The 25,177-nt window shown below is 42.7% G+C and overlaps 2 protein-coding genes across 3 annotated transcripts; both read left to right on the top strand.

Annotated features, from left to right (window-relative positions):
• The first annotated feature begins 787 nt into the window (after positions 1 to 787).
• ralbp1 (ralA binding protein 1) lies at positions 788 to 10,702 on the top strand. 2 transcript variants are annotated; one of them, XM_023965253.1, is made up of 10 exons: positions 788 to 904; positions 5,372 to 5,674; positions 6,776 to 7,207; positions 7,275 to 7,624; positions 8,163 to 8,324; positions 8,487 to 8,618; positions 8,694 to 8,804; positions 8,883 to 9,004; positions 9,076 to 9,196; positions 9,272 to 9,571. In XM_023965253.1, exons 2-10 carry the CDS (start codon positions 5,425 to 5,427, stop codon positions 9,569 to 9,571), a joined length of 1,980 nt encoding a protein of 659 aa, XP_023821021.1. In that variant the 5' UTR covers positions 788 to 904; positions 5,372 to 5,424. The 2 variants fall into 2 exon arrangements, with proteins under 2 accessions (XP_023821021.1, XP_020566379.1); XM_020710720.2 differs by lacking the exon at positions 788 to 904 and having other exon boundaries at positions 5,425 to 5,674; positions 9,272 to 10,702.
• A 743-nt stretch (positions 10,703 to 11,445) lies between these two features.
• rab31 (RAB31, member RAS oncogene family) lies at positions 11,446 to 25,149 on the top strand. The gene is made up of 7 exons (XM_004078617.4): positions 11,446 to 11,659; positions 12,333 to 12,412; positions 13,744 to 13,825; positions 18,573 to 18,644; positions 20,660 to 20,766; positions 20,886 to 20,995; positions 23,817 to 25,149. Exons 1-7 carry the CDS (start codon positions 11,624 to 11,626, stop codon positions 23,912 to 23,914), a joined length of 585 nt encoding a protein of 194 aa, XP_004078665.1. The 5' UTR covers positions 11,446 to 11,623; the 3' UTR covers positions 23,915 to 25,149.
• The last annotated feature ends 28 nt before the right edge of the window (positions 25,150 to 25,177 follow it).

Here is a 25,177-nt window from a genome sequence, read left to right on the forward strand (position 1 = left end):
AGGGTGATTCCACGGTAGTTGGAACACAACTAGATCAAAAACAGATCCTCGAAAATGTTATCAATGTACTGTGAAAAGTACAGGAATAGACACTAGTATTCACAAACTTTGGGGTCATCTTGATAGGCAGGGCGCCCTGCTAGCACAGGTGTAAACCTGTTATGATAGACGTTTAAAAACACAAAAAAAAATCAAGTTAATTATAAAAACAAGTTATTTTTTCCTGAATCTCATCCTTTTCATCATCCGAAAGCTCCAAATCTGAATCTTCTCCAACTATCTGGCATAGAATCCTCTCTGCTTCACTTTTTTCTCCAAAAACCATGTGCAGCCATTAAATACATTAAAATGGTCCCGGTGTCCTCTACAGTGGACATTCATTAAATGCCTGCTGTTTTAAAACAGAAACCATGTCACTGTTTTCAGATCTAAATACATTGTTCCTAACATGTTTATGACCAAGAATATTTATAATTATCATGGTAAAAAAAAGGAATAGATACAGAATATTTGACTTGCCTTTCACCTTTCCATAAAGATAGGTAAATGGTTTGGTAGCCATCTTGGTAGAGGTAAAACTTAAAGTTCCCTAACATACAAACTCAACACGTGACACATCACTGGAAAGCCCAGGATGTCCTACAGAGTAGAGTAGGGTTTTGAAAGGTATCTCTTAAATCCTTAAAAATATACAGGTAAACAAAATTTCCATTATAGAGGACATAAATGACTGGGCCGGGTCTCAGGAGGTTATTATTATTTTCCAAAAAACAGAAGAATTGAGATAAAACCATTTTAACTACATTTCCCCTGATGCACCTGTGCAACAACGCATGCGCAAAAGTGTTTATTTAGTTTACGGGGAACCGGAAGCTCCAATGTGGAATTGAGCGAACAGGACTTGGTAAAGTTTCTTACGTTATTTGTTTTCTTCTCTCGTGTGTAACACAGCTTTGGGGAAATACAGTTTATGCTCTGGCGCTTGCAGTAAGGGCCAGACGATTTATGCGGGTTTGTTAGGAGCTTTGTTTCGAAGTTAAGAGACTCGTTTATCACCTAGCTTAGCGCGTTTGCGGCTAGCTAAGCTCCCGTTAGCATATGGGCCCCTACATCCACAGCAGCTTCCCTTCACGTTTCAGCGTCAAAACGACAAAATCAACCATAGCAGACATTAACTGATGGGTTTTACACATAGATATCACCTTATGACAAGCTGCATAGAGTAAGTGTTTTCAGAAACACTTACAGCTGTTTTTAGCTAGTTAGTTCCAAGCAAAGAAGATGAAGATGAACTTGATGATGATTTAGAAAAATAATTAGTTCTACATTAACTTTGTTTTGTTTAGACAGAGTTATTTAACAGAAGGCTGTTAAATAACGGGTTTCCTGACGCATTTTTCAGTATTTGGCATATAATAATAATAACCATAATAATAATAATGATAATAATATTTAACTTTATTTAAATTGTCCTCCATGCAGACCTAAGCCGCTGTACAGTGACAGAATAAAAACGTATAAAGAAGTGGATACAAATAGATTATATGTCCAAAGAAATTCCTATAAAGATACACTATTAAAACTAAACATATAATAATAATAACAATAATATTGGATAGGATTTGTCCATTATTCATTCATTCTTGGTGATGGTAACTACTGATGTAGCCACAGCTGCCCCGGGGCAGACTGACAGAGGCGTGGCTGCCAGTTCACGCCTACCATCACTGGGACATTCACGCACAAGCAGCACTAGACAGTGAGGGTGAAGTGTCTTGCCCAGGGACTAAACGAAAGTTGACCGGGGGGAAGCGGGGATTGAACCTCCGACCCTTGGATCATTGGTCGTCCTGCTCCAACCTTTCATAGAAGAAAATGAATTAAATGTGGTGAGATATTGGGGGGGGTGGGGGTTAAAAACAGACTGTCTGACATGAACTGGGACATCGTTCCAGAGTTTTGGAGCTGCTGCAGGAAAAGCACAGTCCCCTGATCTAAGAGGGCGGGAGGGACACACGGCTGCAGGAGCTCACACAGTTAGAGAAATGTACTCCTAACACCTCATTTTGTGTATCAGCATTCTAGTAATAGTTAAATGATGTCAGTGTGACAACAGACTTAAATAGCAAACCACATCCCCTTTGAGGTAAATGACTTTCTGCATGACCTGCTGTTGCTGCGGTTCCGTTTTGTGACTTGTGCTGCTTGACTCCAGTCATCTGACATCATGGCTGTTCTGTGGTTGGTTCCCGACATGGCAGGTTTAGTTATGGAGATGATTGCTGGAATGGCAGAAGCCCCATCTGGTGGGAAAAGCGGACTGTTGCAATTGTTTGGTTCCCAAAAATTGCCATGAAAGCATCAGTGGACGTCAGTCTGCTCACTCATTCAGGTTGATCTAGTCTGTAAAGCAGATTTTAATTTACTCATATTTAGGATTATGGTGAATAATTCTTCAGTTTTTATGCTTTGTTTTTCACAAGTTTGTTATTTTTTTTTATTTTTATTTTTTTTGCTTTTGCAATATTTTATTTTCATTTTCAAGTGTACAAAATCAAACAGGCAAAACAAACAGTTCAGGTGCTCTTTAGACCATTACAAAACACAATGTAAAAATACAAGTAAATAAACAATTGCCAGTTACATTCTATTCAATATTTATTCACAGGCCGTCCAAACAGGACATAAATAGAAGACAGAAAAATGCAGTCTCAACACAGAGCTAAATAACTTTAACTTTCTGTAAGTGATTTAGAAATGGTGTCCAGAGTTTATTGTGAACATTAATTGAGGCAGTCCTGACATGGCGAATTTTTTCCATGTGGATGAGAGATAACATGTCAGTGAGCCACACTTTAAAGTATGGAGAAGCCATAGATTTCCACTCTCGCAAAATTTGTCTTTTTGCAGTCATTAACCCAAGTTCTAGTGGTTGTTGCATTACAGTTGGGATAGCTCTAGTACGTACGCAGCCAAAAATGGCGAGCTCTGCATCGGGTGTTATAAAGCAACGATAGGCTTTGGCATACCAGTCAAATATTCTGTTCCAGAAGCCAGCCAATGAGGGACAAGACCAAAAAGCATGAGCCAATGTGCCTTCAGATATTTTACATTTATCACAAATGGGAGTAATTGAAGGATATATTTTGTGCAACCGTACTTTGGAGTAGTGGAGCCGATGGATGATTTTAAATTGTATGAGTTGGTGTCTGCTGTTAACTGAGCACGAGTGAATCTTGGACAAACACTTTTCCCACATAGATTCTGATATTTCTATGCCCAACTCCTGACTCCAAGCATCTTTTATTTTTGTTGATGTCACCCTGGTGCTGCCATCGAATAAATGCACTATTCTAGAAAGCAAGTGTCTGGAGCCAGGGGGACTTTTGAAAATGTCATAAAGATCATGTTCAGCTGGAAGATCTTGGAATAATTTAATTTTGGACTGCAAGTAATGTCTAATTTGTAAGTACCTATAGAAGTGTGAATTGGTAATGTTAAAGTTTTGTTTAAGTTGATTAAATGATGCAAATTTTTTATCTATGTATAAATCTTCAAGTTTGGACAAACCCCTCTCATTCCATTCCTGATACAATTTGTCATCACAAGGAGGCAAGAAAGAGTGATTATGGCATATTGGTGACTGAACAGAAATGTCTGGCAAAGAAAGAATGCTTCTAATTTGATTTAAAATGCGCACTGATTGCTTTAGGACAAAACCCAGTTTCCGGAGAGACTCCGCCCTCTCCAGTTTGGAGAAGAGCAGAGCCTGTAAACATGAGAAATCTCTCACTCCCCCGGCCTCCATCTTAACCCACAGCGGAGTGGTGGGACCAATGGTGTCCGGCGATCCCTGCTGCCAGAACATCAATGCTCTGATATTAGCAGCCCAGTAATAGTGTTTGAATTCCGGCAGGCCAAGACCTCCTTCCAACTTGGATTTTTGCAAATGCGACTTTGAGATTCGAGCATTTTTATTATTCCAGATATAAGAAGTGATTATTGAGTCCAACTCTTTAAAGAAGGAGGCTGTGAGGTAAATAGGGAGATTCTGACACAAATACAAGAATCTAGGCAGAGAAACCATTTTTATGGAGTTTATTCGGCCGATCATGGATAAGGGAAGGGTCTTCCAAGAGTCAATATTCTGCTTTAATTTTGATAAAAATTTTGTGAAATTCAAGGTAAAGATTAATTTTGGGTCTTTAGGAATAGTCAGGCCCAGGTAAGTGAAATGGTCATAGGTTATTTTAAAAGTAGCGTTTTGAATAGAATTTGGCGGATAAGTTTTAGATAAAGGCATTAATTCACTTTTAGTCCAATTTATTGTGTACCCTGAAATTTTTCCAAAGGTTGTTATCAAATCAATAAGAAGGGGCACAAACTCCTCAGCATTGCGCAAGTATAACAATACATCGTCTGCATACAAGCTAATAAGAGTTTCTGCTCCTCCAACCACAAGGCCATGGATATGTGGATGTGCTCTTATTTTAACAGCAAGAGATTCCAAAGCTAAGGCGAACAGGGCAGGAGAAAGAGGGCAGCCCTGCTGGACAGAACGCTGTAACGGAAATGGTGATGATCTCTCCCCATTAGTCAGGATTGAGCACAACGGACCTGCATATATTAGTTCCACCCAAGATATAAACGTTTCACCAAACCCAAACCTTCGCAGTGATTCAAACAGGTAAAGCCATTCAACCTGGTCGAAGGCTTTATGCGCATCAAGACTCAAAACCGCAGCTTCATCAGAGCCATTGTGGTCGGCAAAGATGGTGTTCAGAAGACGCCTAACATTGGAAAAGGAAAGTCTGCCAGGGATGAATCCTGTCTGGTCAGGGTGGATAATAGAAGTCAAATACGTGTTTAATCTGGTTGCTAAAATTTTGGTAATTACCTTCCGATCAAAGTTTTGGAGAGCAATGGGTCTGTAATTAGCTGGATCGGCCTCGTCTCTGTCTTTCTTCAAGATTAAGGAGATGTTGGCTTCATACAGAGTTGTGGGTAATTTAAGTTTATGTTATTTAATTTTTTTTTATTAATAGAAGGCCTTTTAAGTAAACAAAATGTTTTATTTGAGTGATTCATTCATATCTAATAGAGTAGTTTTCGTATTTGAAGACCTAAAAACAGAACGTTTATTTAGGCATGACGCAATCTCACTCATAAGGTGATTACAGAATACCTTGAAATGTGATGTAACTTTTTGTGAATAAAAGAGTTTGCACATTGCGCTCCTAAATCTTCTTGCAGATTCACCTTTTAGGAGCTGAGCTCAGCCCTTTTAGGTGAAACTGCAAGGCAAACCTTTTTCTGCTTTGGTGTGTTTACAGCGTTTATTATCCAAGTGAAACTTTTTTGTCCACGGCAGGTTTGATAGGGAGGTGGTGTGTTGGTTAGAGGAGCAATAAGGCCAGTGGAGCCATGACGGAGTGCTTCCTGCCGCCCAGCAGCAGCCCTGGAGAGCAGCGCAGGGCTGAGCACCAAGGGGGCGTGGCCCGCACCCCCAGTTCTGAGGAGATCAGTCCCACCAAGTTTCCTGGGTTGTATCGCACGGGTGAACCATCGCCGCCCCATGATGGACATCATCATGAGCCTCCTGACACCTACGTCTCCGATGATGATAAAGAGCACGGAAAGAAAAAGAACAAGTTCAAGAAGAAGGAGAAAAGAAGTAAGAACAGACTTTCTTTTAAGACTTTTATTGTTTTTTTACATCAGTGAATAAAGAATCAGAGCCTGATTTGTAATGCATGTCCTGTCTTTAGTCTGTGAGGCTGCATGGCTTTACAAAACTATTTTCCCTGTGAGGTATGGCAGCCATTCATTTCTTTATTTACACATTTTCAGATGGATTAACAATGATAATAAGATGAGCTTGTAATAGTGTTTGATGGTTTTCATGGAGTCTTTACCATGTGAGGGAGAGCTGTATGCTAGAGGGGGGGGGTGACACCCACAGTGCTGCTGAATTCCAGTTAACAGCATCTCAACTAAGTGACGGCACGGCTCACAAAGAGGCTCGTCAAAGACAGAATTTGAAACAAAAACAACCTTTTTCTGGAAAAACAGTTTGCTGATGGGTCTGAAGCTGCTGTGGTTAAGGTCCCAGCTGTCCGTGCATTTAAAGTGCTGCTGTGTCGTAGGTGTGGTATGTGTCTTCATCTCTTTCATGGTTTCACAAATACTAAAAATCCTACTTTTAATAGACTCCCAGTTTGTCTTTGGGTCAAAATATTAGAAATCCTTCAGTGATAAAAGTAAAAATCTACTTTGAATGCTCTGTTTTCACGGCGTTCACATTTCTGATCTGGATGTCGTTCTTCTGTACATTTTGTGCTGCTCCGTGCCCGCGTGGAGCTGCTGTGCGCGTGCACGATAGCAGCGAGAAAGAGGTGGACGGTTTGAGGACACGCCCACAGAGACCAGGACAGGTGTACCTCTACACATGAAGGCAGATCTAGAGAGGAGACAAACACTGAGGAAAGAGACCTTCTGTGTCCGAGAAGAGCTTGTTTGTTCTAAGAAAAACTAATTGCGTCTGTTTTGAAGTGGCGAGGTCCTCTGGGAACTACTACATCTCTGGCTGACCTGTTTTTCCCAATTCCCTATTCTCACCGCGCTGCTATCTGGTGTCTCTCACGCATCTCTCTTCCTGTTACTCTTCGGCTGCTATCACAGCGCGGACGCAGGCGGCCAATAAGAAAACAAAACGCTTCTCCCATCAGATTTAACCCGTTTCTGCCTCTCTTTTTTTTTGTTTTGTTTTTCACAGCGGAGGGATACGCCGCCTTCCAGGAGGACAGTTCAGCCGATGAAGCGGAGAGCCCGTCGAAGATGAAGCGCTCCAAAGGAATCCACGTGTTCAAGAAGCCGAGCTTCTCCAAAAAGAAAGAGAAGGACTTTAAGGTGAAGGAGAAGGGCCCCAAAGAGGACAAGGCCAAGGAGAAAAAGTCCAAGGACCTGACCGCGGCAGATGTAGTCAAACAGTGGAAGGAGAAAAAGAAGAAGAAGAAGCCTGCCACAGAGGCAGAGCCGGTCCCCGTGGAGACCCCCACCTTCAGGCCCATCTTTGGAGCCCCCCTGACGGAAGCGGTCAAGAGGACAGCTCTGTACGACGGCATCCAGCTGCCGGCCGTCTTCAGAGAATGTGTGGACTACATTGAAAACTATGGCATGAAGTGTGAGGGCATCTACCGGGTCTCAGGTACCAAAGGTTTTCTGGTGAAATATCTTTAAGGTCTTTGCGATTACTGACTCCCACTTCTGTTCAGGTATGAAGTCCAAAGTGGATGAACTGAAGGCGGCGTACGACCGCGAGGAGTGCCCGTGTCTGGAGGAGTACGATCCTCACACGGTGGCCAGCCTGCTGAAGCAGTACCTCCGCGAGCTGCCAGACAACCTGCTGCACCGAGACCTGGCCCAGCGCCTGGAGGACGCCTGCGGGCGGCAGGCGGAGGCCGAGAAGGTGACGGAGTTCCAGAGGCTGCTGGCCGAAGTGCCGCCGGAGAGCAAACTCCTTCTGTCTTGGCTCGTCACGCACATGGACCACGTCATCGCCAGAGAGGCAGACACCAAGATGAACATTCAGAACATCTCCATCGTCCTCAACCCGACCATACAGGTCAGAGTCTCTGCTGCGTAATGGAAGAAGACGACGACAAGATGCAGCTGCTGTCCACCTCTCGGCACATCCCTGTAGGGGTCGCCACAGCCATTCCGCTGATTCTTAAAGGTGGTTTGGCAGAGATTTTTACGCCGGATGCCCCTCCTGACAGAAACTTGTATATTATCCGGGCTGGGGACCGGCACAGGGACACCCAGCAGCAACATGCAGACTCAATATGAATAAGAAATGATGGGCTTTAATCAGCCCAGCAACCCACTTCTATTTGGATCAGTAAGTCAGTTCATCTCTGACACTCTGGCCCAGTTTAATGGAGCTAATTTATCCTCGCAGGACATGTCTCTGCTGCTGCTGCTGCTGCTGCTGCTCCACTTATTCCCCAGTAGCAGCAGCAGCAGCAGGACAGATACTTGAAACAGGATGTTCAGTGACTGGAATCCACCCTGTAAATATGTGAGGTTCATGTTTGTATGTTGCAGAAAGAGTCCAGCCTCACAACAGAAACCCGTGTGACTCCTCTTTTTGATGATTTCAGATTGGGAACCGGGTTCTGTATGTGTTCTTCACTCACGTGAAGGAGCTGTTTGGAGACGTCGTCTTGAAGCCGGTGGTGCGGCCGCTGCGCTGGTCCAACATGGCAACGATGCCGGCGCTGCCTGAGACGGCGGAGAGCATCAAAGAGGAGATCCGTCGGCAGGTGAGCTCACTCCAGCCAAAGTTTGACCTTTTTTTTTTTTTTTAGCTTAGCTTAGTGTCACAGCGACAGCAGCATTCGACTGTTTTTCCTCTTTAATAAATGAAAATGCTTGGCTGCTGCAGCATCAGATTGAAGCAGTACTATGACGGTGTTTGTTGGCAGGAGTTCCTCCTGAACTGCTTGCACAGAGACCTGCAGGCGGGTGTGAAGGATTTATCCAAAGAGGAGCGACTCTGGGAGGTTCAGAGGATCCTGACTGCTCTGAAACGCAAGCTGAGGGAGGCGAAGCGTCAGGTAAGCTGTCCCCGTGCGGGAACAGAGAGAGATCTGTCTGACGTCGTCTTTACACCAAACCTCTGTGGGCATCAGGAGTGTGAGAGCAAGATTGCCCAGGAGATCGCCAGCTTGTCAAAGGAAGATGTTTCAAAAGAGGAAATGACCGAGAACGAAGAGGAAGTCATCCACCTGCTGTTATCACAGGTGCACAATTCACCCAAACCTTTGAATTCTGCTTGCAGTTGGAAACTACAACAGGGTTTTATTCCTCTGTAAAATCAGGAAAACGAGATCCTGACGGAGCAGGAGGAGCTGATCTCCCTGGAGCAGGTGCTGCGCAGACAGATTGCTACTGAGAAGGAAGAGATTGAGAGGCTGCGAGCGGAGATCGCTGACATACAGAGGTAAGGGGAGGACCTGGAGCAGGCAGGGGGGGGGGCGTGGTTCCCACTGTGACCTGGAGATGTCTGATTAGCCGGCAGCAGGGTCGCAGTGAGACGGAGGAGTATTCATCTGACAGCGAGAGTGAGAGTGAAGATGAGGAGGAGCTTCAGATGATTCTAGAAGATCTGCAGAAGCAAAACGAGGAGTTGGAGGTGAGAAAAGATGCCAAGCTGGGCTGTGTGAAGCTTTTTAGTGTGGAGAATAAATATGTTTTGGTGTCCCCACAGAACAAAAACACCCACCTGAACCAGGCCATCCATGAGGAGCAGGAGGCCATCCTGGAGCTCAGAGTCCAGCTCCGCCTCCTCCAGAGCCACAAACAGCAACAGGAAGTGGCAGTGCCGCCGGCGGCGGAGCAGGCCCCTCCCACACAGCCGAGCCCGGAGGCACGCAGCGAAGAGCACACCAAACGCGCCGCCGTCCCCACGGCTCCTCCCACTGACACGGCAACCCTGACCAATGGAAAAACCGCAAAGGATCCTGCGAAGCCCTCGCCGAGCAAAGACAGGAGAGACACCAACATGTGAGCCGAGCGAAGCTGTCCGTCTCCACCGCTGGTCAGCTGTAGGGGTCCGCTGAAGCTCGCAAAGATGGGGGGTTTTTGTTCTTAAAACAGGTGTCCAAGAAGAAGGCTAGTGTCCAGGCCCCAGCACCTAAACCTCTTCAGTTTCCAGGGAGGAATGCAGCTTTAGCAGAAGCCAAGACGTTTGCAGGGACCACGTTGTTATATCTGCTGTGCCAAGACCGTGAAAGAGAGAGGGGGGGGGGGGGGGAGCAGAAATGAAGCCATTTCTGAAGGGAGGGGTGCGAGAGAACCCTGTGCTTTAAATGATTCGGGTTAGGATCGAATAAAGAGTAGTCCTCGTAAGTCAGCTTAAGGCGAATGAAGCATGTCAGGAAATGACCACTGTGCCATAAAGTAAGAACCCCGACTATTCCAAGAGAACCACTGATTTAGACATTTCAGTATTGAAGACTTTAGGATCGGTCTATCTGCATAGGATATATTTTATCTAATATTCTGGCATCAAAAACTAAATACGTCTTTTTTTTTAATCAAAGCCTTCCATTAATGTTTAAATGAGTCAACGGTTTCTTTAAACAGCAGATCTGTGTTGCTCTTCACGGCTGATGAGCAGCAAACCGATACGCAGCAGCGTACGGCGAACACGGGAAACGTCACGTGTGTTTAGTTTCATGTTGTGCATCTTTGGTGATGTGCAGGCTCTGTTTGAATGTGTGAAGAGATGCAGCCCATCAGCTGGAAAACCCTTCATTTGGCCTCAAACCCGCGGCTGCAGAGCATTTCATAGTTCAGAGTTATTTCAAGGCGCTTGGCATGACCGACTTTCAGTCGGGTGTTTATGTGAAAATGCAAATGTTCTTTTCAGCGTTTATGTTTTCTTGTGGTTAATCACTTAAAGTGTGTGAATAATGCAAGCGTAACACCCCCCACCCCCCACTTGAGTCACGGTTTGCAAACTGTGGCGATTTCATCAGGACTCCTGATCCAGTGTTGTGAATCCTGTGACTGAAACACGCCGGATTGGGCTCAGCAGCTCCCGTCAGCTTATTTTCATATCGCTCTGAGCTTTGGTAGCAGATTGTTACAGACAAACTAATGCTGTGAAGAATAAAGTATCATTCTTAAAACTTTTTCTCGCCCAAACGTTTTTGATCCTGAAAGTGTTTTTTCCTCATTTAGCACTTGACGTCTTGTTTCAAATCTGCTTCCTGGTTTATAAACCTGTGCATTTCTCTAAAAGAGGCTGTTGGACTCGAATGGTGAGAAAGTTAAGGACTTTCTTTTAGAAATCTAGCTTGTCAATGTTAACAAAATCCCACCAAAATAAAAGCTGTGAAATGATTAGATTTTAAAACCAAATAAACTCAACAGAAAATATGAAAACTGTTTCATTTGCAGCCTACAGTACACATATTTTTGTTGGTGTGTGTGGTTGTCATTTACTTTGATAAATGTATATGTATGATTTTACATAAAGTTGTGTGTAAATTTGTATTTATCCAGGTTGATTTCAGTTACCGTAACAGAAGGTAAGGAAGCAGACTGGATTTGGTTTCTTTTATTTAAATTGTTTCACCTTCAACTGCTTTTTTTTAACCTACTATATTTACACAAAAAGATATGTTTAATGTTCTAGTTTCTTCAAAAGCATTCATTTCTGTTACACATTTTAGTTTATGGTACTTTATACTTCAGTTTTCAGTCCTCAGATCTGTAACTAAAATTAATAAGTACCTTCGAACAAAAACTCGGCTTAGATTTAAATAAAAACTTGATGACATTTGCAGTATTGATTGAAAACCTCCAAGTGTACAGATGACCGACGTCATAAAAAGCTTTTACTTTGAAAGACGCCGCCGGAAGTTTCCCATTTGTTGCTTTTTTTTCTCTTTTTTTTCCATCAAACGGGCTTCTCCGGAGGATGGCCAGGCTGTGTCAGGGCTTGGTCGTTTTTTTTAATCTGAGAAAAGGAGATTTCGGCAGCATGGAGGAGCGAAGACACTGAATCCGCGCATTTCAACGATGATCTAACCGCTTAGTTCCAGGACCCGCCATGGCCATCCGGGAGCTCAAAGTTTGTCTTTTAGGGGTGAGTTTTTCTTTGATGATGCACTCCGGAGAAAATTCCTCTTTAGTTGGCTGCAACTTCAACTCCAAACATTAAATGCCCCTTTTGTCACTTAAGTAAATGTTTAAATGGACTTTCCCCTCACTTCTCCTTGCCTGTCGTGTTTGAAAACAGAAATACTTCAAATGTTTCTGAGGAAAACAGATTTGGGGGGGGGGGGGGGGGGGGTTCATGTAGAGCTTCGCATCGCAGGTTTTAAACAAAAATATTTCGTCCTACCTTTCAACTTTATTTAAGACGTTTTAAAAGCTTGTTTCATCGCTGACCGCAGACGTTAGAGATTTTTCTGCTGCGTTAGCAGAAAATAGGGGAGAAGAACCCCCCCCCCCCCGTGCTGTCTTTTTCTGCGTTGGTTTGATCCAGTATACTTTGTGATCTTTTATTTAAAAAGCGCCGCCATTGTGTTTTTCATAAACTAAAACGATGAACTCTGAACTTTTTCGAGCTTCGTGGCCCTTCCAGGCTCCCGTCACGCAGATGAGGACTAAGTTAACCGAACTGTCACTATGTCCCCACACACACGACCGCTGTAAACGACCTCCTGAACACACCGCATGCTGCTCCTGTCCCGATGAGATGGGGTGAAGGATGCGTGACTCATGCGGGACTGACGCGTACCCCTTTTTGGTTCCAGGACACTGGAGTCGGGAAGTCCAGCATCGTATGCCGGTTCGTTCAGGACCACTTCGATCACAACATCAGCCCGACCATCGGGTAAGTGCGGGACAAGCGTCCTGAAATGTCCACCAAACACCAACACAGAGACGGAGAACAACAACCAGGAGGCAGTGGTTTTTTCTATGGGCGGTCGCCCAGGGCGCAATCTTGTAGGGGGCGCCCCCCGCAAGAAAAAACCCACTAAAAACTTTGACAGTTTTCTATCCTGGACTAGAGCCGCCCACTTCCCCATAAAGTTAACAAAATTTGTGCTAGGGCGCCCAACTGCCGTGTCAACCTGCTGCTGTGTATTTCTTTAGCAGGTAGAGAGGCGGAGGAGGGGCTTAGACAGATGGAAAAGTCTATTCAAGGTTGTGGATTTATTCATTCATAATTGTGTCAGGGTTGTATTCAGCTCAAGAAAAAAACAACAAAAAAACAGTGGAAATGTGAACATTTTTACCAGAACCAGCCTTTAAAAATAAAATACAATCCGATGCGTGTTAAGTGTGAACTACCTTACATACTAGATCTTAATTGCGAAATCAACTACACAAATATATTTTACTCATCTGATTAATAGAGTAAAATAAACGATATATGTTGTTTTTGTGTTTGTTTGTATGCAGGCTTTGAGTCATTGAGGGCTGGGCTGCAAAGGGGGGTGAGGGTGGGGTGAGGGTGCCATCCTCCTGGCAGAGGACACTGGGATTGGAGTCCAGTCTCCTGATAGAGAAACGGGGGTTTTATATCATGCAAAATCAACGTTTTAAGCGTATTATAATGTTAATTCCTCACAAAATAAAAAAACACAACCCCAAAGTGGTGTTTTGACTCGTCTAGACATTTCTGAGTATTCCTCTACCTGCTCTCTGAGTTCCCGCCCCTTTCAGGAAGAGTCTGTGCTGCCAGTCCCGCCTCCAGGCTAACAGACACGCCCACTTTTTCAGTGGAGCTAGTGGTGATTAGCTGAATGCTTCCCCTTTCTATGCACGAGATTTACATCCATCTTTGTAAAAGTTCGGTTGTTTTCGTGGGAGAAACGCAGAGGCCGCCACTGTGATGACGTCATAACACCCACAAGCAGCAAAAGGCGGAGCCTCAGAGATCGAGGCGTCTAATTCCGGTATAAAAATGAGGTGTGAAAATAAATCGCATTTAATGAAAAAAATGTGTTCTTTAGTGTGCTAAAGGTAATATACTATCATATACCATCATATAAATGGTTACAGTTTACTCTGAAAGGCTTAAGAACAGCACGATTGTCCTCCATCATTAGAAAAATATTAGAAAAACATGTTAAAACACCAAAAAGTCCTTTTTCATTGGAGTAGGTCTTTAAATACTGGATATTTGAATGCTTGTGTAATCCGCTGAATCCTCCACAGAGCATCATTCCTGACCAAAACCGTCCCCTGTGGGAATGAGCTGCACAAGTTTCTGATCTGGGACACGGCTGGTCAGGAACGGGTGAGTTTTTGTCCTCTGCTGAGTGAGGTTTTCATGAATATTTCTTTTCTATGCTCACATTTCCAGCATGATGACAGAACTTCAGTAAAGTAGATTCAGAGGAGCTTTGAGTGCGCTATGGAGTCAAGACTACGAGTCTTTTCACAATTTTCCAAGTCGTGAGCCTGTCCCTGCTACTGCCGGGTGAAGGCAGGGCCCAACCTGGACGGTCTGTCAAAGGACCACACAAGCATACACACATGCAAACGTATAGGTGCAATTTAGAATCATCAATTACCCTATGGAGCATTTATTTGGACTTTGGGAGGAAACCAGAGAAAACCCACATATACAAGACTTTTTTTGTGTCTCTTTTTTTGTTTTTTCCGTAGGACAAACCACTACACATAAGACATTAAATCAGCAGTCTGTAATCTGGATGATAATCCTATCAGGCTCATGAATTGGCGTGTCATTAGCGTAGAATGTGAAGAGTAAACTCTCCCGACAAAAGGCTTCATGTCATGATGGTCTGAAGGCCTGTGATAGAAGTGATGAGCTGACGGCAGCACATGTAACTGTGGTTTCAGAGAATGTGATGCTGAGTTCAGTCACAACAACAGGGTGACAGTAATGCACCACAACTGTGGCTTTCCTGCAATGCCGTTTTTACAACACTTGTGGTGTGACAACAAGGGTTTCAAGTCCTAAAAATGTTTCTTGACTTGGTCCCTTTTTTTTTTTTTTTTTTTTGCACACGTGTCTTGCAGTGTTTGGTTTGGTGGCAGACTAGTGGTTTTTGCCTCTTATTTTTTTTTTTTTTGTAGTTTTAAAGTCTTTTACAGGTCCTCCCTGTGGAAATCATTACTTCAGGCGCAGCAGAATCATGTTTTAACACCGACTCACTGAAAATCCATGCAAGCACTAACTTTGGACAGAATCATGCCGTCTTCTTTAGAGACTATAAAGTTTTAAAGTTTTTTTTTCTTTTTTTTAAAGTCCACAATAAAATCTCGTCCTGCAAAGCCTAAACTCATACGCTTTACACGACACTTGTTTTTTTAGTGTTCATCCAAAAAACAAATTGTCTTTAAAAGCCCAGTAGCAAGTTGCTCCTGGGTTCTGCAGGGTTAAATATTTAGTCTTTTTTTAGTTTTTTACAGTCAGGTTATGACACACACTTTAAACTAAGGACTTAATCTGCACCAATGTTTCCTCTAAAATCATTCAACTGTATTTGAGGCCTGGCGGGAAGACGAGCATGACAATGAAAACAAAAATGTATAAATGTGTAAATGCATGACCTCTGTTGCCGTGGCGATCCACCAGATCCTATGAAGTCAGTAGAACGTCTGTCTAGAGCAGGTCTTCTCAAATAGTGGGGCGCACGATGCCATGCCGGGGGGGGGGGGGGGGGGCAGTAGTGGAGCGAGAAGCATTTTCTTTTTCCAAGGGGTTAGGGTTAGGCCCCCCGCCTGGCAAAAAATAATTGAGAAGCACTGGTCTGGAGCTTCGGTGTGTCCTGTTCTCTACATGCTGGAAACTTCCAGATGTGTGCAGATGTGTGACCGTTTTAGCTCTGTGGACGCAGCATTCCTTGCAGGTAGTTCTGGTTTGGTTTACAGAACTTGCCATCAGCGCCGGGAAAATAGGATGCATGTTTGTTTGTTTTTGCTGACAGCAGCAGGATTTTTCCTGATGAAGCATTTTTTTTTATTAGATGTGCAAAAGAGAAGAAAAAGCCCCAAATATGAAAATAACCAAAGTATTGAAACATTTCCTTGAAAACATGCAAATGTGTCATTTATGAATCAAAGCAGTTTTCGTGTGAGTCACCTCTGACAGATGATCAGATGCAGGGCTTTCGACTAGCAGCTGCTTGCTTAACCCTCACGATTCCTACAGAGGCTGTAAGAGTGTTTCTATGTAATGTGCACCAAGCTGTACGTTTGGTTACGTCATCCGTATTCACTCAAAGCTACATCCCTGGATTTTGAGGAAGTCTCCAAACTTTCTGCTTCCTCATCAAAAGCTGAGTGTTGTGGCTGTCCGTCTCTGTCACCATGTGATCTACACGGATCATGTGCATTAAAATGGCTGCAGATGGAATTGCATGTTGACCGTGGGATGAGAATAACCAAAGTCTTTCTTAAAAATGAGCTGATCTTTATTTTTGAGGCTTCAGTTTAAATGGTGCTTCACAGTTTCACAGAAATGGGAACCTTCTTGTTGGCATCTGCAGTCAACGCCCAGCTGCAGGACATGGACAGAGTCCTTCAGGATTGGATTTAGAAACAAAAACATTCAATTAGACAACCAGGGATGGTAACGTCAGGCCTTGAGGGGCGTGTTCCTGGATGTTTTCCAACATTCCATGTTCTAATTGGCTGGACACACCTGAACCAGGTAATCAGTCATGAGTAGGAGCTTAGATATCTGGAACTCATGCGGACACACCGGCCCTCAAGGCCTGTAGTTGGCCGTCCCTGGACTGTGTGTTTGTACCACTGATGGGCGACCATCCAGCCTCTCTTTGTGTTGTTGTAAACTGTTTATGCTGTTCAGATTGAAATATTTCATACTACATTATTTCATAAGGGATAATGCCCGAAGAGGTGTCCATCATCAGAGTTTAATGAACGACGCGGAAGCTTGAACCGTCCGAAGTCAATGGGAGGACGGTTGTTTCCATTCATTTCTGATCATGAACTCCTCAAAGGGCGCTATTCCGCTTATGCCATGGTCACTTACCAAAGTAATAAACATGACATCAAATATTAGTGCCTTAATTTTTTTTGTTTCGTTTGATTTCACAAGAGGCGGACTATTTCATATGTGGTGCGACACGTTGTCATGGTAACGGCGATTGGGCCTGTGTCTCTGCCACCGCATGAGGCCTAACCTGCAGAGGACAATGGCTCATATAAACATCATGTTACGGGAGATAAAGCATCATATCAGAAAAATGTTCACCTCCTGGCGCTTGTTTTTGATCAGACGATGAAGATAAAGTTAGTTCCAAAGAAACAAAGTCCACCGGTAGTTTCCTAGATCACTTTAAAGAAATAGCCACCATGACCCCGGACATTAGATGTAGATCATCAAACAATTTCTTTTAATAATAAATGATGAATTTTTTATAAACACGTATTTATTCTGGATCAGTCAATAAGGTGTATTTAAACTTTAAACTGCAAGTCAACACTGCTGTTGATGGTAAATGTCGTGTCCATTAGAGCAGTGTTTTTCAACCAGTGTGCCGCGGCACACTAGTGTGCCGTGGGAGATGGTCAAGTGTGCCGTGGAAAATTGCCCTCATTAACTGATCTAAAAACATTTCCAAACTCCAGGATTTCAGCTCTGTGTTCATCCAAACAGGCCCTGATAAAACACTGAGGAGTTAGGAATATAAAAGATCGTAAAATACTTTTTCTTTGCGTTTATTTTATTTTATTAAAGACATTTTGATAAGAATGACCGTCCCGCGATTCAGCTGCACCATCGGCTGTATTTCGGAAAAGTCCCGTCCCTTTAACTGTCTCCACCAATCATTCTTGAGGGGCTTAATCACATGTCATCAGTCTGACCAATCAGAAGTGGTTAAAGTCTTCACTTCCTTGTCCCGATTTAGTTCGTAAAGTCGCTCAGTTCTAACAAAAATACCAGCTAAAGCTCGTCTTTAGCGGTGTAGCTTTCCACAGAATCCGGTATCAGACTGTGGAACAAGTGAACAAAACAATGAAGCTCCGAAAACCGATCTCCGGCCGTTTTATGCACTACATCTCCCATGATGCATTGGGTTGTGAGAGTGACAGCACACAAGGAGATCTGTCGTTAAACGTCTTGAAACCAACGAACACACCTAAAACTATTTTTAAATCTTCTAACTTAACTTTTATTGCATCTTTTAGAAAAAACAGCTGCAGTTTCCAGCTTTTTCTGCAACAATTATCTCAAAAATGCATGTGAGATTGTGGAGGGGCTGTAGATCAATACAGACTATGAGTTTCTCCTTCTTTTTTTTAAATTTTTGGATGCTGGTGTGCCGCGGGATTTTTTTTAAGGTTAAAGTGTGCCGTGGATCAGAAAAGGTTGAAAAACACTGCATTAGAGAGACATTTGAAGGACAGAAGTCTTTTGCTGTTGACATCAACTGTGGAATAACGTCTGTCCACCTACATTCCATGTTCCTGTTGGGCCATCCCAATAATAGAGAACATTTAGGCTATGTGACCAGAAGGGCTTTTTTAGGTGTCCATTATCACTTTTTAATGGTGACCCTGCAGCCAATCAGAGTCGAGTATTCACCCGGACCGTGGTATAAATACTAACTTTTGAACGACCTTTTAGGACCCTTTTTGGGTTCCTAAAAATAAATGGAAATTTATATGTAGCCGTTTAGCAGATGTTTTAATTTTCCAAAGTGACAAATGACTTTCAGTATTCTCTAATGGAGACCGCAAATGTAGGTGGTGTTAAAAAAAAAAATCTCTTAGCTGGAAAAAGCCCTTCATTATCAAAACTGAGTTTTCGGGCCAGTTTACAAAAAAAGATTTTTTTAGTTACGACTTTTAAGTCGTAAATTTACGAGAAGAAAATCTCGAAATTGGACTTTTTTTCTCTCTTTTTTTTTTTGGTGGCTCTAAAATTCTGTCGTACATTATGACCAACAGAAAATCAAACAAACTTTTCTTTATTTTGTAAACATTTTTACCGAGTTCCAGCTACACTTAAGCTATGCCTAACTATTTCACGATTCTCTCCAAAGTTTCATTCTTTAGCACCGATGTACTACAGAGGATCAGCTGCTGCGGTCATCGTCTACGATATAACTAAACTGGTAAGTTCTTGTTTGTGTCGCCATTCCAGCTGTAAACATGTGGTGGTGATGAGGTCTGGATTGTTCAGATCAGCTGATAAAACAGAATGAGATCCACAGAGGGCGATTGGGATGAATGTAGGAATACGTGAACAAGTGGCAAAAAAAAACACCTGTTACAGTATTAGTTAAATAAAAGTTAACATATCTTAAATTAAACTATGAAGAACCCTCGTCTACATAGGAGGCGGAGATCTAGGGCTCCATTTGATTGGTCAGGTATGTAAAGGGCTCTATTTGATTCGTGAGATAATTCAGGCTGCTGTGAGATTGTTTTAGCGCGTCTTTGAACTTATAGACGGTTTTCTCACCCATGATTCAATGTAATGTGCAATTCTCAGTTCAAAATTACATTTTCATGCAATTGGATGCTCTGCACGGTGGAGCAGTGGTAACGCTCTTACCTCACAGCAAGAAGGCCCCCGGTTCAAGTCTGGGGGACCTGAACCAGAACACCAATGGGGGTCCTTTCTGTGTGGAGTTTGCATGTTCTCCCCCTGCATGCGTGGGTTTTCTCCAGCTACCTCCAACCGTCCAAAAACATGCTTCATAGAATCATTGGTTACTCTAAATTGCCCCTAGGTGTGAGTGTGATTTGTAGCGACAGACTAGCGACCTTTGCAGGACGTCGCCTGTCTTCGCCCACAAGTGCCCGGGATAGGCCCCAGCAGCCCCGTGACCCCAAAAGGGACAAAACGGATAAGAAGATGAATGAACGAACTTGGAAAATAAATTTTGCAATTTACAATAGAAAAAATTCAAATGTATTTAATTATTTTTTTTATCTCCTGTCTGCGACCTGGTACGACGTGACCCACGGACCGGTACCGGTCCGCAGCCTGGGGTTTGGGGATCACTATCTTGAGGGACACAGCAGCCCTAAAGTTGTGCTCCAAAAATAACAGTTTATGAGCTGCAACAAATTCAGCCATAAACATAGAAACTAATTCATTAGCAGATGGTGCGTTCTCTTCTCTAACCTCTGACCTTTCTATTGGTTAGTTGAGTCCTTAATATTTTTAATTGGTCTGGATTTAATAAATTTAGGAAGGATGGTTGGCCCCGCCCTGAGGACTGATGTGACTGTTCGCATTTCAATTTGACTCTAAAGGAATTTTCATTTAGAGTCAAATTGCAAACTGCGTTTTTAAAATGCATGACCAAATCAGACATGAAATTGTAAATTGGAAAATTGGCACCAAAAGCCCATGACAATTTAAAATGCAATTTATTTTGCTTTTATTTTAAATATTATTTTTTTAAATTGTACGACTGATTTTCAAGTTAAAATTCTAAATTTGAAAATGCATTTTTTAATTGCATGATCAAATTTCAAATTGAATTGTCGATTGAGAAATGCTCATTACTTTGAATTATGGTTGAAAATACCAGCCATTTAAGTTTACGTCATCTTTTGCCAGACACACATCCCTGAGGCTGATGTCGCGATGACAAAATAATGTATACTTCTTGTGATGAGGTCACCGATGTGGGGAAAAAAGACACAATTCTTCTCCAGATGAATATTCAGTGTTTCAGGGCATCAAAACTATTCCTCCAGCTCTCATCAGGCTTTGACGGCTGATCAGACATTTCCTACCAATTTCAAAATTCATTACTTTGCTCTAAAATGTGAATAAAATTAATTGCTTCAAAGTTGCAAGCCTCAGCAGGTTTCCTAAAGTTAAACGTGAGGCAGAAGGAACTTCCAGCAGTTTTTAAAACATGGGAGGAAAAACTCAACATGTATGACACATATTTTAATAAAAACGGGGAACTGAAATCAGCTCCTGATACTCACACCATGAACTGAAAGTTTCTGCAGTTTTCAGAAAGGAACAAACCCCAGGTATTCTCCATCTCTGTGAAATTCTGTGACCCAATGATGTCATCGTTTCCCAGGAACCATTGCTGATGCGAGGGCTTAAAAATCTCTGCCAATAATTGACTAAAAGCCCTTCCTTCTTCTTGTCCAGGACTCTTTCCAGACACTGAAGAAGTGGGTGAAGGAGCTGAAGGAGCACGGCCCAGAAGACATCGTTGTAGCTATAGCGGGGAACAAGAATGATTTAGGAGACATCAGGTGAGCTCACCGCCTTTCTCTGATGTCTGGCCTTTACAGAGCAGTGTATGCACATGTTGGAGCGAGTCCACTTCCTTAGTGTCTGAGCTTTAAGGTTCAGAGTCACCATTGTTTTACAGGGAAGTACCAATGAAGGAAGCAAAGGAGTTTGCTGAATCCATCGCAGCCATTTTCATTGAGACCAGCGCCAGAAACGCCGTCAACGTGGAGGAGCTCTTTCAGAAAATCAGTAGGTCCTCCAGCTCCATCTGGTTAAAGTCCCACTCCAACTATAGTTTTGTCTATTGTAAAAGTCTTCCCAGTGGTCCTATAATTGTGACTATGCAGTTGTTAGCCAAAACAAAAAAAAAAATCCTTTGTTTACACTCTCTTCTGCTAGCTTACAGCCCCAATATAACATTAGCGGTGCAACAGAAATGGCAGCGACATCAGCGCAATCCATCCATACAGTTCTGATCCAGATTCCAGCTCAGACGAGGAAAACAACGACGTTCATGGATCTGTTTGTCTGTAGGTGGATGGTCAGTATGGAGCGGAGCAGGAAGACTTTAGCCCGTCTATGGCTGTTGCAGCGTCACAACTGAGAGCTTTTTCAAACGGCAGGTTTTCATCCGCTCCTGATCCATCACGATTTGAATAAAGAAATACTCCGAAACACGGTTTTAATCTTAAATTAGTTTGTATTTGTCCTCCTTCAGAAAAAGGCTACAAGGTCATGTTAAAAACACCAAAAACACAGTTTTTGGGGGATTTGACCAATAAAGACCAGGGGCCATCAACAAGACAATCAAGTAAAGACCAGGGGCCATCAACAAGACAATCAAGTAAAGACCAGGGGCCATCATCAAGACAATCATCTTTTTATTGTTGTTGAGTGATGCACATTCTTCACATTTCAACACTACAGACCAACGTACGCACTGAGAAAGTAATTTGATGGTTTGGAAGAACAGGAAGTGGGGAGGGGGGTGTATGTGGGTGTCAGTAGATGTCCTTTCATTCCTCATAAGACCCTACAGTCTGACACAGGAGCATGTTGGCAGTCCTGCTCTGTATGGAGAAGGGTGGGATTGCATTTCTTTACATTCCTGCTATAGCTTGTCTGATTGTTTCACTCTAAAGAGCTGGGTAAAAACAAACCTAGAGAGGTTTTCCTAACGTCCGGTTAGGACTTTGTCACCACATTTGAAAGGAGAGAGCAGTGAATGTTGAGAGATTTCCGACATGCTGCAGCTTCCTGCTCTGTTCAGACACATTCACCAGTAGAAGTTCCCAACTGTAGAGAGGTGCAGGAGGCTTTAGATTCCACTGGTTTGGGTTTCTATCTTTACTGTCTGGGTTTGTCTTTCCTTTAAACACTCGGGTATTGTCCCGAATTATCCAACTGTCCCCTCGATTGTCTGCTGTTGGACGTTTCACACGGTTCCCTGTGTCATGAAATCACGATGAAGCTCCACCCACTCCAATGAAAATCCGGTTTTGGTGTTTTTAACATGTTCTTGTAGCATTTTTCTGATGGTGGGGGACATGGATGAAAGAATTTTGCATTGCTGAGGCATTTTTTTTTAAATCGTCATGAATCAGGAGGTGATGAAAACCTGCCGTTTGAAAAAGCTCAGGTTTGGGACGCGGCAACTGAAATGAGCGGGTCAAAGGCTCCCTGCTCCGCTCCATTCTGATGCATCCACCCGCAGACAAAAAACAATAATAATAGTAATAATAATAATAATGGATTTGATTTATCGGTGCTTTTTCTTGGTGCTCAAAGTGCTTACAGTGTGTCCATTATTCATTCAGTCCTCGTTCAGACTTGGTGATGGTAGCTATTGATGTAGCCACCGCTGCCCTGGGGCAGACTGACCGAGTTCGCCTACCGGGACATTCACACACATTTGCTGCACAACGACAGCTGGCTGGGGGGGGAGCGGGGATCGAACGGCCGCCGACCTGCTCTACCGCCTGAGCCACTGCCGACAAACAGATCCATGAATGTCGTTGTTTTCCTCGTCTGAGCTGGAATCTGGATCCAAACTGTACAGCTGGACAGCTCCGAAAATACTCCCCACTTCTGTTGCACCACTAATGTTATGTTGGGGGTGAGAGGGGCTGTGAGCTAGCGGGAGAGGGTGTAAACAAAAGAATTATGCGATATCAGAGTAGGATTACTTCCGTGCCAACAGTCCCGCCCACAACTCTGGTGAATTTGGAATAAACTCCTGCAGGAATTATGCCTCAAAGTGACAGCGGTTTTTTGATTTTGGCTAAACACGGCATCATCATAATTAAAAGACCACTTTGACCACAGATCGCAGTGGGACTTTAAGTTCTTCTAAACTAATGTGAACCTTCACTGGTTGTACTCAACATGGTGACTTTTGAAAGAAATGTGAAATGTTTGAGGTAAAAAAAAAAAGAATCTGCTGCTGTTGATCGTTTTTAGGCACTGATCCCGTCCATAATTATTACTGTGTCCTTCAGAAACACAGTTCTAGTTATAAATCCAATAAAAACCCTGAACTGTGATGGTTTAGTGACATGTGATTCGACGTGGCTTTGAGCTCCTGCTGTGATCAACAGCTGCAGCAAACATGTGGAATGATTCCAAAAAAGCCCTGAAGTCCTAGAAATGCATTTTTAAAGTGTGAACATAATCATAAACAAGCTTTAAATGACAAAATAATTTCTTTCAAACCTTAGAATGATGTAGGGATTTTAAAAGGAGTTATTTTCTGCTTGGAAAAAAGTAACGAATGATTAGTTTATTTGAAAAAAAATTATCTTTGGAGTTTTTCTTTAAAAACAGTTTGGTTGTTTTCCAGCCAAAAATCTTTTTTTTTTAAGGGAATATAAATAGTTTGTGTGTTCCTGTTTTAGCCACAGTTTCTGTTAAAGTGCAGAAAGTTTGGAAACAGACATTACAAGCTCTGGAAAATGTTAGAACGTGAACTGGGGAAAGTGAAAATAGAAGCCGTGGAAGGTTTTGCTGCAGATTTCTTCAAGCATTTTCCCAGAACACTTCCTGTCTAACACACATGCATATGTCCTTTAAGGCAAACAAATCCCACCTCTGGAGAATCCCGAAGCGGATAGCAACGACTCCTTTAAACTCAACCGGCAGCCGACTCCATCCACCAGGAGGTGCTGCTAGTACCAGGAGCCGATGAACAGAACTCCAGACCTCCCAGAGGAGTCCATGGTGTCTCCTCAGGGAAGGAGGACACAGTGGACGGGCTGAGGTCCAAACGGAACAACCTGTTAGCAGAATCATGCTCCTACAAAATCTGGGAAGTCTCAGTTTTGTCCCCTGTTGTCCTCCACAGCTCAGGCAGATGCAAACGGCCAGACTCCACGTCTGTAACAAGTCCTTTCCTGTGTTTGAGCATCATTAGTCTGTCATTGTTTCCTGTAACAGTGATAGTCAAACTCCTCTTCAGCTCCTTCCTTCAGTTTATCATTACAGAATCGAGGACTCCAAATCCTGATTCTCATCCCGACAGAAAGGGCTCCCCAGCTGAAACACTTGGACCAATAAGCGGGACGTTTTCTAAATGCTGATGGGGATTGTTTGGGATTTCACAACAGGGATTGACTGGAAACAGCTGCCAAACGGGAGCTTTGCTGGTGTTAAAAAAGGGTTGCATTTATAGCGTTACATATCCAAGTGTTTAATTCAGGAAACAGTTAGCTGTAAACACTAAATCCAATTCAGAAAATCTTAGACTAAACAAGAGAATGTGTTCAAATAACAAAGATGGAAGTCGTATTTAAATGCTGTTTTGCTTGTTTTGCCCGACTCCTCCATTGGAAAACGGAGAACGGCACTTTCTCTTCTGTTCAGATGATTTTGGAGTAAATTAAATGTATTGACATTGAGAATAATTTGAAGCCTTTTTAAGGAGAAGAAAAACATTTCCCAGCATCCGCTGTGCCTTAATATCTTGTATACTATTAAATGTTATTTGAGTGCTTATATTTAGCATCTGTTTACATAAAAAGTGGCACAAACCTGTTGAAGCCAACCTTGAAATATTTGGAGGTGAAGACATATTGATCGAGATTTTATACGGATGATTTGGGATTAAACTTCTTGCTGTAAATTGGAAGATGAAGTACTGTAATGCCTGTGAGATAGAAATAGTAAAACTTTTGAAAATGCCATCTTTTATATTCAATTTGGTGGAATATTTCCTACAAGTATTTGCCTTCATTTCCACAAAAGTGCCTTTATTATTCTTTATACTTTAAACAGTGATATAATGCTAGAATGATGTATTAGTCATTATGATAATCCACTTGAAAAGTTTAACTTTGTTCTGTTAAAGCCTTTGAACAGATCAATTTACTGTACAATAATATCAGTATTAAAGACATTTTCATGCTAAAGGATTTCTGTTTCATTTGGCATAAAAAA

This window comes from Oryzias latipes, chromosome 17 (assembly GCF_002234675.1).
Source record: "Oryzias latipes chromosome 17, ASM223467v1".
Lineage (NCBI taxonomy): Eukaryota > Metazoa > Chordata > Actinopteri > Beloniformes > Adrianichthyidae > Oryzias > Oryzias latipes.

What these genes read in the sequence shown, in the direction of transcription:
- ralbp1 (XM_023965253.1), top strand. Translation starts at nt 5,425, where the DNA reads ATGACGGAGTGCTTCCTGCCGCCCAGCAGCAGCCCTGGAGAGCAGCGC. An exon ending in AAGAGGAGATCCGTCGGCAG is followed by an intron (nt 8,325 to 8,486) that starts GTGAGCTCACTC and finishes GTTTGTTGGCAG; the next exon opens with GAGTTCCTCCTGAACTGCTT. An exon ending in TCCACCTGCTGTTATCACAG is followed by an intron (nt 8,805 to 8,882) that starts GTGCACAATTCA and finishes CTGTAAAATCAG; the next exon opens with GAAAACGAGATCCTGACGGA.
- rab31 (XM_004078617.4), top strand. Translation starts at nt 11,624, where the DNA reads ATGGCCATCCGGGAGCTCAAAGTTTGTCTTTTAGGG. An exon ending in TCAAAGTTTGTCTTTTAGGG is followed by an intron (nt 11,660 to 12,332) that starts GTGAGTTTTTCT and finishes TTTTGGTTCCAG; the next exon opens with GACACTGGAGTCGGGAAGTC. An exon ending in GGAGCTCTTTCAGAAAATCA is followed by an intron (nt 20,996 to 23,816) that starts GTAGGTCCTCCA and finishes ATGTCCTTTAAG; the next exon opens with GCAAACAAATCCCACCTCTG.